At 39.2% G+C, this 16,500-nt stretch overlaps 1 protein-coding gene across 7 annotated transcripts in view; it reads right to left on the bottom strand.

Annotated features, from left to right (window-relative positions):
- Positions 1–390: 390 nt before the first annotated feature.
- PLD1 (phospholipase D1) overlaps positions 391–16,500 on the bottom strand; it is a 183,659-nt gene continuing 167,549 nt past the window's right edge. For all 7 annotated transcript variants that reach the window (XM_081072793.1, XM_081072795.1, XM_081072797.1 and 4 more), the window contains 3 exons: positions 12,326–12,479; positions 4,794–4,911; positions 391–3,345 (listed from right to left, as the gene is read on the bottom strand). In XM_081072793.1, coding sequence (XP_080928919.1) covers positions 3,121–3,345; positions 4,794–4,911; positions 12,326–12,479 — 497 coding nt within the window. In that variant the 3' untranslated portion in view covers positions 391–3,120. The remainder of the gene's footprint in view (positions 3,346–4,793; positions 4,912–12,325; positions 12,480–16,500) is intronic.

Raw genomic sequence — 16,500 nt, 5'->3', positions numbered from 1 at the left:
AACATGCTGTTTTCATCTGGAAGACTGTTAATTCATGATCTATTACAATTTTCCAAGTTACTACCTAAGAGATTAACTGCTCGTTTTTGACCATCTATAGACAAAATTTTCTTCCAAAGGTGGTAATAAAATCAGTATTTTGTTTTACAATATGTTGTTCAATTATCTAATGACCAGCTCTCCAACCCTCTCTGTGATGCATTACAGCTGAGCATTCCGAATTTCCCACTGAAGGGTGTGTCACCAAGAGAACACTCTATACAGAGCAAGTGCCTGCACCAGACCTGCTATGCTGAGTATCCTCCAACAACTAAGCCTGGCCCACCGGAGTAGCTTGCATAGGCCATGATCACTTTCTACCCTTCATTTCTTTCTTTTTTTTTTTTTTTTAAGATTTTATAGGGGAAGGGGAACAGGACTTTATTGGGGGAACATTGTGTACTTCCAGGATTTTTTCCAAGGCAAATTGTTGTCCTTTCAATCGTAGTTGTGGAGGGTGCAGTTCAGCTCCAGGTCCAGTTGCCATTGTTAGTTGCAGGGGGCGCAGCCCACCATCCCTTGCGGGAGTCGAGGAGTCAAACAGGCAACCTTGTGGTTGAGAGTCCACTGGCCCATGTGGGAATCGAACCAGCAGCCTTTGGCATTAGGAGCATGGAGCTCTAACTGCCTGAGCCACCAGGCTGGCCAGCCCTTCATTTCTTATATTAGATACATTTCTTATATTTGTGTCCTTCTAGTCTGATTATTACGGAGATCATCAGACTGTCAGGTACAGCACTTATAGGTGTTTCGAAAGATTATAGTCACTTTGAACTGATTCATAATAGTTTTTTAAGGCTTTAAAATAATTGCATTGTAAAGTTTGTATCAGACATTGCAATGTTAAAGATAAATTATTTGCACTTCCGTTAGGTAGTAACGGTGTCAGAGGATGATGAGTAATTGGGCCACACAGTACCTCTTGCTTCCACATCCCATTTGATTTTTGCAAAATGCTGCACTGTGTAAACTGTTATTACAACAAACTGTTATTACAATTATTGCACTGAATTTTCCATAAAATCCATCCAAGTAAATCTTGTACCCTCTCATCTTTGCAGATGAGAGCCTTTGAGACAATGCAGTAGAAAATAAAAAAACAAAATTGCCACAGAAGCCAGCAGTAAGATTTCTTATCTGAGACTATAAGTTTTTCATTTCATTAGCTCTCTCCTCCACTTTGTTTATTCACCCAACAAACACTTATTGAATACCCTCTATGTGCCAGGGACTATTCCAGGCTCTGGGGATATGCTGTGAACAAAACACAGGCAAGTCCCTGCCCTGGGGGGCTTACATTCTAGCAGGGGGAGACAGGCAAGCACTTAAATACATGACATCACAGGATTCAAAAAAGCTTAGAAATATCCTGTCTGAAATCTATTTACTGCATCCCCTAATTTTGGGGTTATTATAAAGTAAAAGGCGAGGGTTATTATAAAGTAATGGAGTGTAATAATTTCACTAGTCCCAGGATCACCATCTCCAAGTTGGGTAAATTTAAGAGAGTCCTTTAACCACTCGGGGCCTCAGTTTTCTCATCTTTAAAATGGGGAGAGAATGAATTTAGTGATTTTTTTTTTTTTTAAGGGAAAGGGCTCTTCTTTTTTCAGGCTCTTCTTTTTCATGGTTTTATGGGAGCTTCTTGCACAAAATCAAGAGCCAGTTTACTGACTGTTCTATGGTTTAAAAAATATTTAAAAAATAAAATATAACAAATCCGTAGGTCATTCCACACTCAATGCTTTTAAATGTCAATCAAAAACACATTCGCTCCTCAGGCTATAAGAATAGTTCTGGTTAGTAAATTAGAGCTATGGTGTACCAAAGGATACTCTAACATCCAAAAAAGGAAAAATGGGTTTCCAGAACAATTCACAGATTAGGACAATGTGCATTAATAACTATCCTAACCTCATTGGAAGTCCTGGTGGAATGTTAATGCATATTTAATAATGCAAGTGAAATAGCACATATTTTGCAATCAATTAATTTTTCTTTAAGAAGACAATTGGAGAGCTAAATGTCAAATAAGGTTAGAATCATACTTATTAACTCGGCATGAGTTATGAAGCCTCTGATTCTCTTGAAAGACAAACTGTGTTCACTGGTTTGATTCTCAAACGTGGAAACTCAAATTTCAATCAATCCAGCAGCTAAGAAGGACAGGAAATTTTACAGGATTCTTAAGGAATCTTCTTTTGGGGAATCAGATCCCCATTGACACGTTGGTGGTTTCTGAAGGCTGCATGCTCCGTCTTTGAGTTTTATAGATTGCCGTGCAATAAAAAAATCCTTGGAAATGTTCTCAAATTTGAATGGATGGGCCCTATCAGAGGGACACATCTTATCAGTGCCTTTGGAGGCGAAGTGAAATCTCTGCCTCAGTAACTGAATTTAATTCCTTCCTGTGTTCTGTGGTGTCAAGACATATAGTGTCGTTGTTATTAGAAGTCCCTAACATGGGCTGCTGTGCAGACTAAAGTCTGCCCTGTCCTGTCAGTTGCTGAAAAGGAGTAATGGCCGTGTCCTTGCTTGGGTGAACACTATTACATCATGACCAGATGGACTTCCACATGACCTTGAAAAACATTGAAGCAGCATCACGATATCGCACAGCAAAAAATAAGATCTCAAACAGTACCTATGTGGACTATGAAATGAGGGCAGGTCCAGCAGACATCGGCTGCATACATGAGAGTCAGAGAAGAATAAGGAGCTTCAGACAACCTTTGGCAACCTAGACCACAGTTACAGGTAAACTCTCGTTAGCAAAGGAAATGCACTTTGGTGTACATCATGGAATTTGAGTATGTGTTTTAAGTTGTTGAGTATATGCTAGCAATAAGAATGCAGTCTGTCCCTTTTTCACAAGACTAGGCAGGAGGAATGATAAAGCCCTGTTGATGACCCGTGTCCTTACATCAGTGTGACTGCAGCCCTTCCCAGCCAACCCAAAGGGTCCACGAGTTGGATGCAAGAGTACATTGGGCTGTCTTTGTCTGTTAGGTGTCCAGAAAGTCACTGTGTGCAGTGTACTCTTCAGGGTGTAAGTCCTTGAGCTGCAAATGAACAGAACTCTTAAGTCCAAACCTCCATGGGCACCATGGATTCTTTGGTTCCCATCGAAGGCAGCAGGCATTCTTCAGACAAGAAATACAAGGGGAATTGCACCAAGAACCCACGGATCTTTTTCAGTTCTTCCTCAGCTCTAACGGGATCTTCTTTCGCTAATACGGGCTTGGTTATAAAGTCTCTTAGCTGAATTAAACTGTGTACTTCGTCATTGGGAAGGCACCGGAACACCTGATTAAAACACAAAGAGGAAACTGAATGATAAGTTTAAAAGAAAGCATATCCCCTTTTTGGAAAAGACTCATTTCAGCAGACAAAAATCTTTGCTTTATAAAACACGTATTACTTTTTTTTTTTTTTTTAAGTTTGCTGGGGTGACAATTGTTAGTAAAGTTACATAGATTTCAGGTGTACAATTCTGTATTACATCATTTATATATCACATTGTGATATTGTATTGCTTTTATGTTATACCACAGACGTGACTGAAGAGTTGCTTCTCTTATTTGCTACAAAGAAACTCCTAGATTTGCTTCCATCCAGAAAGAAATCATAGATAGATCCTTATATCTGATCTACACAAATCATTAACCCCAGGATAAAGTCAAACTCATGGTGGGAAATTTCACTGGTGTGACTTCACATTAAAGTTAATTTTTTTGGATAACAATCATTCCTTAGTTTCGCTAGAGGTTCTGGCCTAAGAGGAATATTGCATAATTTATTTTCTCTAACTTTTTATTTTGAAAAATGTCCATATATATACCTTTCTGCTCATTGAAAATGAGTTTCAGACCTCACTAACACTTGACTCCTGAATACTTCAGCGTGTATGTCTTAAGAATAAGGACATGTGCCCATACCATTCTCACATCTCAGAAAGTCAATTGCATGTCATTTAAGATACGCTCCGTATTCACATTTATCCTATTATTCCCCAAAAGTCTTCTCTAGCTATTACCCCCCAATCCGGGATCGAAACAAGGCTGTGCACTGCAGTTTTGAAATTACATTTTAAAAGACTCGACGCACATGACTATGTGAGCATGGCCTTGAGACATCAGGATGAAATAAGTCTATGTAGCTAGTTGTCATGTTTCATTAGGAATGATGAAGTCTCCAAGCTGGAAGGGACTCTGGCAGACAGGAAGAAGAACACACTCTAACCCAATTTCTGATAGATGGTCAATGGATCTCAGCGTGAATATTGTCTATGATGGAAAGCTGGCCACTTCATGAAGTAACCTGTTGCACTGTTGGACAACTCTTAACTCTTGTAGGAAGGCTCAGAATGTCAAGTTACTGTATACAAGGTTATATCACCAGCAACGGGGTGAGCTGGGTTGAACCCAGGTCTGATTCATTTCCCCTCTGCCTCTTCTCTCTTTCTCACTAGACATGTACAAAGGCTGGGTAACCATCTGCTCAGGAAGCTCACACTGGGTTTCCTGAATCAGATGAGATCAGAATGCCAGTAAAGTCTCTTCTGGACCATCATCTAGGATGCTTTTTGAATCTTTGTTTTCTAATATCTACCAAGAGGTATTTTATTACAACTCAGAGGTGTTTTGTTTTTTACACTCATTAAGAATACTCTGTACCCATAATATGCAGAAATAATGATGTACTTTTGTGATGAGATGCAATGTAAAAAAGAAGGGGAAATATGCAAGACTTACCTTGTCATAAATTGTAGCATTTCGAGCTGCCGTTGAAACCCATACCTCTTTGAAGAATTTGTCACTCACTGGATCCTGAATGTCCTCACTTGAATCAAAAAGATAGCCAAGGACCACCCTGAAATACAAGTGCCCCCAAACTGAGTAACCGAGATAAAACAGTTTGCTACAGGCATTGTTTCTACTGGTAACACCATTTAGGAGTCATTGTTGTCTTTTTGTTTTTAAGGAAATCAAAGGATGCTATTAGAACACTGTGTGTGTGTGTGTCTATGTAAGAAACTTAAGTTGCAAAACAAAACAAAAGCAAAACAAACAAAAACCCTGAGTTGTTGTGATGCTTGGAAGTTTTCACTGTTGGACAGAGAGGAATGTCTTAATTTTGTTCTAAGAATGCCCTTGTAATTTGGCCTATGGGGGTGTAAACCTTGGAGAATAGGATTAGCATTCACTGCATGTGCCAGTAAATGTGATAACATTTTTCCAAGAACTATCTCAGTAAATCCTCAACAACCTTATGAAAAAGCAACTATTATTATCTTCATTTTACAGATAAGGGAATTAAGGCACAGAGAAGTTAAGTAACTTGTTCAAGGTCATACCGTTGGTAAACCATAGATCTGCATCTCCAACCAGGACCATCTGAATTCCCAAACCTGTGCTCTTAACTTGCTCATGACTTGATTCTTCCTTTCTTCTCTCCTTCTTTCTTCCCTCCCTCCCTCCCTCCTTCCCTCCCTCCCTCCCTCCCTCCCTCCCTCCCTCCCTCCCTCCCTCCCTTCCTTCCTTCCTCTCTCCCTCCCTTCCCTTGGACCAAAAACTATGCTGAACTATAGGATACATAAATGAATACAACAGACATGGAGCCTCTCTGGGTAGATTTAAATTTGGTGGGTGAGATCAACAAAGGAATTAATTAAAATTGTGATAAATACCAGGTATGCTTTCAGAGTATGAGATGGGAATAGTTAGGGAAGACTTTCACTCCCCTTCCTGTTTGCCTAACCCCTACCATCTTTTAGGATTCAGTACAAGGTCACCTCAGGTCACCTCTGTAAAATATTTTTATAGCTCCCACTTCTCCAGGCTTCCATTTCTCATTGTCAATCCTAGGAGATTTGAACATTCTTCCTTTGTTCCCCACTGTAATTCCTATTTGCCTTATTTTTATCAGAGCACTTGTAATGCTTTATGTGCACTTTTTGTTTCTAACAGGCACACCTTCCACTTCTAGCATGTAAATTCTTTGAGAGAACAAGACCTGGCTACTCTTCAGAGTGCCTGGCATAAAACAAACCACGTACTAGATGTTGTCTGAATTGATCATATAGAAACAGGGGAGTAGAAATACAAGAAATTCTCAAGCAGAGCAAGACAAGTTTTAGAGGTCATATTTGGAAACACACACACATACACACACACACACACACGTATGTCTTTCCTTATACTTACAGAAGGCCTTAGGGTTAAAAAGTACTTCCACCTTGTGAGTTAGATGGTACATGATTCCCATTTTGCAGATGGGAAACTAAAGTTTGGAGACATACTGTTAAGAGAGCTGGAATTCAAACGGAGTCTAAAGCCTTTTTCTGACATGCCTGGTAGGTTCAAAGAATACCAAAAAGGTTTGTGCTACATGGGACATAGAAATAGGAAATAGGCCTTAGAAGGACTTTGGCTTGAAGTAGAAGTTGGGACAGACACGCGAGCAGAGGAGTGACAGGACCTGACTTACATCTTAAAATATGGCTGCTGAACTGAGAAGACACTGTGCAGCGCAAGGGATGAAATGGGAGACCAGTTAGGAGTTCCTGTGCTAATCTAGGTAAGAGATGATGGCAGCTTGGGTGGTGAAGAGAAGGACAGAGCTAACAGGTTTTACTGATAGCACGGATAGAGGTGTGAGAAAAAGGGAAGCATCACGGATGACTAGCTGGGTTTTGGCTTCAGCAACTAGAAAATTGTAATTGCCATTAGCTGAGATGGAGAATTCTGTGGGTAGAGCCAGTTTTTGGGGAAAGACCATGAATTTAATTTTGACCCTGTTGAGACATCGATTAAATATTCAAGTGGCAATGCTAAGCAGGCAGTTGGATAATCGAATCTGGAGTTTAGGCCTGGCTAGAAAATACAAATTTCAGGACTGTCCACCTATGTATGTTCATAAAGCCAGGTGACTTTAACTGAGTTTACCAAAAGGAGTGACTATAGACAGATTAGAGGACCCACTGCATCTCAACAGTAGGAGAGGAGGAGCAGCCATTGAGGCTGGAGAACAGCCAGAGGGTGTGGTATTCTGGAACCACACAAAGTACGTCCAGGAGAACTGGGCCAAATTCCGATGAGAAATGACCATTGGATTTAACAGTGTGGACATCTTTATACGGTTATCCTCTTTGTAAACAGATGTCACTTTACATCATCATTTTTAATGGTTGCAGAATTTCCCACCATGTGAAATTTATTTAACCAATTATTTTCTTATGCCCTTGTGGGTGGTTGCCAGTTTTTCATTATTATGAACAAGGCTATGTAAGGAACATAATTCATTCATCACATACAAAATTTCTATGTGATTTTTCTATGAATTTCTACGATTATTTCACCAGGAGAAACTTTAGAATTAAAATTCCTGGGTCAAAGAATATGTACTTCAAGAAGGGTTCCAATCCATCCACTAGCAACCATGCAGATAGCCCGTCATCTCTGACATTATCAGCGCCTGAAAAAGCTCAGCCAGTCGTATAGGGATAAAAATAAAAGCATGTCATTTTAGTTTTAGTCTGCACTTTTTCTGCTATGTAAAAATTCTTTAAAATAAATGAGTCTGGCACCATGGGCTCACTAGGAACCTTAGAATTTTAAAACCTCAAAATTCTATTTCCACTTTAAATAATGTCTCCTTCAGACAATATAGAAATAACTTTTGAAAAGGTCTTAAGAGATGATGTTTGCACACAGATGTTGCTGTTCAGTAAGACCCAAAGCAAAATTGTACCGCATGAAATTTCAGGGACAGTGCAAGTGATAACAATAAATCAATTCTAATAATACCTTTGCTATGGGTCAGGTCTAACCAGCTAAAAACTGAGCAAAAAGATTTCTGTGACTCTGCTTTTAAATGAGAACAAGAGGTGAGGGAGTGTGTCTACCAAGTTATCAGTGAAGAGCTTGTACTGTAGAAAAAGTATTTAAGTCTACAACAGACAATATCTAATATCTATAACCTTCTCTGTCATTTTTAGAAATCATACGAAATATATTAAAATGCACAGTAAAAATAATATGAACTACTCTGGGTATTTTTTTGAGGACTAAGGTACAGAGAAAAGTAGTCTGATTTCATGTTGACATGTATAATGAATGGTAATTACTTAATGTTTAATTGTTTATGCGTCAGTGGGACAGTAGGAAAATTGCAGAAAATTGTTTCTGTTCTTTCCATTCCTCATGTCTGTCACTTTAAATAATTCTGACTCTACTTGTGTGGATGATAGTTTCTGTTGAGTGATGGTTACGTCTGTGAAGTTCGGGTAATTTTCTAGGACTTAATGAACTATCTGGCACAAGTTGTCACATTCAGGGAGTACCCTGATGGTTGATTCTAGTTAGGATTGATTTTACATTAAAATGTGTCTCTCTTTTTTTATTCAAAAATTGTCCAGATGGAAAATAGATTGAAGTTGCATTTTTTAAGGAGAAAAAAATGGCTGTGCTCTAGGCCACAATATTTATCTTTGAGAATATTTCCTAATAAAAAATGCTAAAATTGACACAAGGTTTTTGTGGTGCTTTTTAACATATTATCTGTGTTTGCCACTGTGGCAAAGTATAAATGGTTGTTCAAGAATAACAACCATTTTTGAGACAGTTTGAAAGTTGCCAGGAGAAATAAAAGCACCTAGGAATAAACTTAGCATGAAATGTACGGAATCAGCATAAAAAATAAAAAAATAATGATTACTTAAGAACAACTCCTGTACCCAATAATAAAAACCCTAAAGCTTTACTGAAGAAGAAGAAGAACAAAAAAAACTGAATAAATTGAAGCCTATACTTTGTTCTTTCATGGGATGGCTCAATATTATAAAGATGTCAATTCTTTTTATATTCATCTATAAATCCACTGTAATCCCAATAAAAAGCTGCGAACTTGAATAAATAATTCAAATGTTCATGTGGAAGAATGGATAAGAGTAGCCAAGATTATTCTGGAAAAGAATACTAATTTGGGGAAGCAGTTTGTCAAGAAATAGTGTTAAAGTGCACAGCTACAATAATAAGAATAACATCACACTGCAAGTAAATAGCCTTTCAATACAACATAATGGAGAGACCAGAGGTAAGTCAGGATGTGGCCATTCAGTGTATCATAAAGAGGCATTGCAGGTTAGAGAAGCAAAGGGTAATGTACATCATTCAGTTTGGGGTTAGTTGGGGGGAAAAACGTTAGAGTTCCTATCTCATGTCTTAATTAAAATAAAATGCAGATGTTCAATGTAAAAAATAGTATCAAATAAGCAGTAGAAGAAAATATAAGTAAATATTTTATCTTGGGTTGGGGAAACTATTCTAAACATATAAGAAAAGGTGGGGGGTGGGGGAAGATAAGTATGATTTAAATCATACTTTAAATATAATTAAAAGGCAATTAACAAATCAGATTTGCATCATATGTGACATAGGAATTAGCCTCTTATATACCTAAATCAATTATAAATCATTATAAGAAAATGACACATTCCAACTGGACAAAGGACATGAATAAGTTAGACAATTTACAAAAGAACAATTACATATGGCTAATGAATATTTTTTAAAACCCTAGGGGTGGCCGGTTAGTTCAGTTGGTTAGAGCGTGGTGCTAATAACACCAAGGTGGCCAGTTCGATCCTCACATGGGCCACTATGAGCCCTTCTTAAAAAAAAAAAAAAAAAAGAAAACAACCCTGGAAAATACCAGTTAAAATAATGAAATTCCATTTGAAACCCAACAAACTGGCAAAGATTAAATAAAACATTAGAACTCAGAAGAGCTAGAAGGAATAAGCCCTCTAAAAAACTGCTAGTCAGAAACAGTCTCAGAGACATAGAGGAAAAACTGAGGGTTACTAGATGGGGTGGGGGTGTAGATAAGGGGTAAGGTGAGGGGATTACAAAGCATAATCGGTAACCACAAGATGGCCATGGAGATACGAAAGTCAATTTGGGGAATGTAATCGATAATGTAAAGATTTTGTAGGGTATCTGATGGACACGTGTCCCATTTGGGAGACCACCTCAGGGAAGATGTAGATGCCTGATCACTGCACTGTACACCTGAAGCTGAGGCTGAACAATAATGAATGTTAACTACAAGTTTACATATACATATATATATATATGTATATATATATATGAAGTGGAGTACAGCATTAAAAATAGGGACAATGGAAATGTAACAGCTGTATGCGATGTAGAGGAGTAGTAGATGGGGGAGGGGGGCTATCACTGTTTGAGGGATATAAATGATAAACGTTTAACTATTACATTGTTTTGTACACCTGAAACTAATAAAAAAAAGTTTAAAAAAATAAAGGAAACACTGCTAGTAATACAATAGGAACTTAGAGGGCAAAGAGGGCACACTTACTTCGACTAGAAATTCCATATTAAGATTTTGTTAAGGAAACAAGAAGGTAAACAAGGTGTTATCTACAAACATACCCATGCTTTTTATATCAGCGAAAATCTGCCTATTAATGAGGCGTTAATTATGGGAATTACGGTATACCCGTAGGATATAATGTAATGCAGCCATCAAATGTTATAGAATACTTAATGACATGGAAAAGTGTACGTAATATTATTTAAATAATAAAGAATTTTGTAGAACTTCAAGATCCTAATTATGTTTTAAAAAAGAGATACAGTATAATAATATACATACATATATATGTATATATATGATAGAAAAATAGTGGAATGATGTACAGATAAATTTAATTTTTTTGTTGCTTTTCTGTGCTTGCCAAATTTCCTACAATCAAAATATGTTGTCATGAGAGCCTTCTACCTCTATAATTATTATACATTTAGAAAGTTATAAAGAAGCCCGCCACTTTAAAGAAAATACTTTAAAGAAAATATAGTTCTTATAGAGCTGAAAAGATAGGACACTTATATTTCTAGTTTATAAGGAAATATTTGTTTCCTTATATATGCGGCAGTACGCTACCAATGGGTTGATTACTAATTTTAAACTCTCCCCTCCTAAACAAAACACATTAAAAGCAAATGGAAATATCACTGGTTTGAAAAAATCTTGCTGGCAAAACGATTAGTAACAACGGCAATAAATACAGCAATAAAAACTATGAGAAGTTATCGACTGTCAGATTTTGAGGGATGGATTTGCTGAACTCCTGGGGCAGAGAGAGCAGCATGAACCTTCTTTGAACTGAAGCTCATTTTGGTTCTCAAAAGCCAGTCTGGAGTTAGGAATGAAGGGAATGGCCACCAGCGTTTGCAGGGAAAGAAGTACTCATTATGTGCCATCTGTAAGTGAACCAGTTTGCAAATGTGGCCATTACTAACAGGAGAAGGACCAAAGCAACAGCACAGCTATGTGTGTCCATGCAGTGCCTTTGCCCCCAAACAGCTCTGAAAGCACCACCTTAACCAGGGACACTTGCTGTGCAGGCCACCCTGAAATCCCTTCCTAGCACATACAGTTCTAGGTTCACAGAACTGTGGACTTACTGCAAAAGCTTAGAGGTGGGAGAGTGGTCGGGTTTCCATGGACAGTGGGGAGCTCAGCATGTGTCTGCAATGAGCAAGGGGAAGCGTGAGAAAAGATGAGCTCAGAAGCCACCGGGGAGCGTGAGCACAGTCAGGTTGTAAAAGGATCCCTGACGGCTGAGACTAGACTACTAGGGGCAGGGCCAGTTAGAGCCCAAACCTGGAAAGTTCTCAGTAACAATTAAATGAAGGACTCATTTAGGGCCACTCAGCCCTTGCTCCCTAATCCCGTGTTCTCTCTGCTGGAACTGTAGAGTTGTTTAAAACTCACATCTTCTTGCAGAAGATCAGGAATATTCCGTGTCTGGAGTCATCTTAAATCTGAGAACCGAAGTTTCCACATTTAAATTTAACACTGGTAGTCTCTGGCACCCTCCTTTAATAATTTTTATTATATCCTTGTATTACTGGAACTATTTCAATTTCTATAAATGGACTCACTATAAAAACCTTAAGTAGACACGAGGTGGTTTGTCCTGGCCTGGTTCTTAAACCCATTAACAGAGTTAAAATGCTAGTTTTCTCTATTAAGCATAAACATAATAACAAATGATTAAAATAGAAACTGTGCCCCACATAAAGCCCTGTCGCATACTACTGGTAGTTCACATCTTGTATGCTGGGAGACATCAGATTAGACAAAGATGAACATGGAGACGACGACGTCTGTGCTAAGAACAAGAGGCTGGACTGGGCTCCAGGGGCTACTGCAGTGGAACTACGCAAGAGAGACACAGCTTTGGAAGACCCACCTAAAGCACTGAAGCCGAAGTCCTTGGGCAAACTTGCCAGCCTGGTACTCTTCTCCATCCATTACTGAAGGGACTGTCTCTGTGTCCTGCACAATGACAGCCATTTCACTGTCACGCTTTCCCAGCATGCTTCGGTCATTTATGTTGGCAGAGCCTATAAAGAGAAACAGTGAAACTGAACAATCTTCTCATGGTGGCAGATGTTGTAGGCTACCTCCTCATCCAATTCTTCCTTGCTAACAAAACCCTAATTTTGTTCAGGTTCTCAAGAGATGCTGTGCTTTAGGGAGACGAGATGAGTTACGAAGCCATTGGGGAGTGTGAGCACCGTCAGGTTCTAGAAAGATCTCTCCCTAACCCAGGGGTGCATCTTGACCAGTCGAAGCCAACCATGGTAATTTTCATTATTTTTGCCAGTGACTGGCTTAGGAATAGGCACTTGACAGGATTCTAACCAGTGCAACAAGAAGGGAAGTCTGCTGGGGGCTTCTGAAAGAGATTTTCTCCTGCTTATAAACAGACAGAAGAGCAGAATTCTCTTGTGGGTATTTTGTGGATATTTTCACTTGAGCAGTTGGATGAGGACATGATTCCAAGGGCTGCTGCAGCCATGTTGTAACTCCTACGAGACAAGCTGAAGATGGCAGAGCAGAAAGAAAAAAGACTCTGGGTCTTCAGTCACTGAACTAGCCAATGCTGGGACTTCCTTACCTTCTGTTATATGAAATAATACATTTTCCTCCTTGTTTCACACACTTCTAACTGAATTTTCTATTTTGTGCCTCAAAGGATTCTAACTAACACAATCATTAAGCACTCACACTCAAAAGACATATCAATTCATTCAGTCGGTTGTTAGACTTAAGAATCTGACTCTGTAGACTTTAACTCATAGTCGTATAAGCAAGAGGGTCAAGACTCAAGAGTACTTCCTTCACACTCAATCGAGTCCACTATCTATAAATACAGATTATCATTAGTGGCTTTGCGTTTTCCATTCTCTTGCCTCACTTACGTGGCATGCCAACAGCTTCTGTATCAACTTTCCTCCATTCTATTTTTAAATCCAAATGTGCTGAGAATGTTGACTCTCACATGTGGAAGGGCAAGTATTTTAACGTTAGTTCGACCTGTGTTTTCTGAGCAACTCTGCTGTGTATTCAGAAACCGCAGTGCGTTTTCTTCATTAATCACTGCGGATTCATTCTTTATCCTTAAGGAGTCCTACAAAGTCCAGGAAGGGCCTGATTCCTTCTTCTTTTTGTTCCTCTTGCCCTAGTCACACATTCCACTGCTTCTACAGACAGGAGCAGAAGCGTCAGGTTGAACAGGAGCAATGGCTACCCTCAGTGATGGGGACAGTCAGTGGTAAGGTAACAGCAACTCTGCCCTGAACTCAAATGGAGGGATATTGTACACCAGAAAAAGCTGACCCTTCCTGCAGAGACTTTCCTGCCATTTGCCACAATATTGTCATGTGGTTAATATACAAATCTGTGATAACTGTGGATGTGAATGCTGCCCCCCAGTGACCGTGGGTGACAGAAAAAGGGTGGACTACCTCACAGAAATTTGGGAGGACTATTAGAGCACGATGAGAATCTTGAAACATTTTGTTTTGTTAGCAACAAATAGCCCTTTATACATAGACTAATATTTTGATTATGCTATAAAATTTGCAGCCATATATCTTTGGGCTGGATAGTTGGCCCATCATTAATTTGGGCAAAGTCATTTAATCTTTCTCAGCTTTAATTTGTTCTTTTATAAATTGAGGTCATAATATAGACTTTGTAGTATTGTTGTAAGAATTAAGTAACATGTGAAAGGACTTACAGATTTATAAACTGCTCTACAAATGTTAATTATTATTGGCATTATTATCAGATACTTGTTAACTCTATAATAGCTGCACTAGAGAACATTGCCATAGGGACAATTTGCTGGCAAGTAGCATTTGTATCAAAGAAGCCTCTTCTCTGAATTAATCACCCCTCACCCCATGTGTGAGCTGTAAGGAGGGGAACAAAGTTCCCACAATGCTGCTTTGGGACTTCACACCCCAGGCCCCCAGCAGAGGCCGCTCTCAGGCTGTAGGCTGCTGGACCAGGGGCATGACTGCTCTTCACTGTCAGGGAAACTGGGGAGGGCAGGTCTCCTCCACACGCACAAACTTTTACATGGGTCCCCCAGTCTCCCTCCCACCAAGGTGGGCCCCACTCCCAAAGGGCGGATTCCATTCCTGGCACTCTGAGCTGGGATTCTTAAAGACAGGCAGGGAGTGGTCCTCCTGTCTCCAGAACTGACCTGGAGTTACCCTCAACCCCAGGGGATAAGAGAGCTGGCTACTATTTCATAGGAATGTGAAGAAAGGGATGAGGAAATTTTAGATAAATTTAGAAGTGGGACACTGAAAATGAGATATTGATGGATGTAAATGCTACCTCCATTCATGTTAAATGTTCCCATATTCTGAAAATCAAATTCAGGAACAGCAGATGTACTATATAGTATTATCCCATTTCTATGTAACATACGAGAAAGAAGAGAAAGCAAGGGATCTAGAAAGATACACACTGAACTGCTAAGAGTGGCGAGTTCCTTCTGGCAAAGAGAGGGAAGACAATAAGGGGAATTCTTACCTTTTACTCTATACAAGTCATTAGGGTTTTAACTGTTTACAAAACATATAAGCATGCTTTGTATACATGTAGTAGTTTTCATGGTAACTGCAATCTCTTGTTTTTATCAGGATGGTGACTTGATTATTTAAAACCAATTAATTTTTAGAAAATGACCTTTTCTAAGTCTTCTAATATTAGAAAACTTTTAAAACTGCAAAATATAGCAAAATACAAATGAGTATATGAAAACATATACATATAACTTAGGAATAATAAACGCCACTGAGTTTAACACCCAGGCTGACAAACAGAACATTACCACGTCCCAGAAGCCCTCAGGTATCCTCCAGGTATGCCCTTACTTCTGCAAGAGAAAGACTTTATAGAGGATTTTGTGTTCATCATGCGCTACATGTTTTCCTAAACAAAAAATAGCTGACATTTGACTTGCTTTTAATTTATATACATGGAACCATACAAAATCTTTTGAGGTTTGCTTCTTTCATTCAATATTACATCTTTGGGATTTATCTGTGCGTAATTGTAACATGTTATTTCCCTTGAATGAGCACACCAGGACTGAGGACTTATTTATTCACTCTAGTGTTGATGGATGTTTGGGTTGCTTCCAGAGTTTTGCTGTGTTGCACAGTTATGTTCAACACGGCTTGTGTGTATGTTTCCTGGCATCTACATGCAGGTGTTTACCTGGGCTCTGTATGCAGGACAGAAGATCTGGTGTTCCACTGCCTTGCCAATACTGGGTTATACAGCTTTTCCATTTGTGCTCATTGGTATTTTTAAAAACCGTTCTTTGTCTCACTATTACATTAGTGAGAATGAGATGTCGTATGTGTATGGGCTGCAGGTCTGTCCTCTTAAGTGCTGTTCCTATACAGTTCCTTTGTCCATTATCCCTTGGATGTTGTCTTTTCTTACTGGTTTATAGGAGTTTCACAAGTTTTGAATATTAAATGTGTTGCTAATACCTTTCTTTAGTTTGTGGTTTATCTTTTTATTCTCTTTATAGTGTCTTTTACTGAACACAGTTCTGAGTTTTAATGCAGTTGGATGTATCTATCTTTTCCTTCGTGGTTTGTGCTTTTTCTCATGTTGTTTCAGAAATTGTGATTCCTTTGGTGGTAGGCAAAATAATGAGCTCCCTTCCACCCCCCAAGATGACCATGCTCTAATCCCCAAAGCCTGGGGAATCTGCTGTTACATGGCAAAGGGGAATTAAGGCTGCAAATGGAATTAAGGTTGCTAATCAGTGGATCTTAAAATAAGGAGATTATCCTAGATTGCCTGGGTGAGCCGAATATAACCACCAGTGTCCTTCAAAGTACAGGGGATTCAGGGGGAGATCACAGAAAAATGGGCTGAGACTTTGGGGAAGTCCCAGAGAGATGTGCCATTGCTGCCTTCAAAGATGGCGGAAGGGGGCCCTGAATGTGGGCAACCTCTAGAAGCTGCGAAAGACAAGGAAATGAATTCTTCCTTCGAGCCTCCAGAAAGGAAGGCAGCCCTGCTGACACCTGATGTTAGCCCGGG

The sequence above is a fragment of the Rhinolophus hipposideros genome, assembly GCF_964194185.1.
Source record: "Rhinolophus hipposideros genome assembly, chromosome: 2".
Taxonomy (NCBI): Eukaryota; Metazoa; Chordata; class Mammalia; order Chiroptera; family Rhinolophidae; genus Rhinolophus; species Rhinolophus hipposideros.
This window is presented reverse-complemented; position numbering and strand designations above follow the sequence as displayed.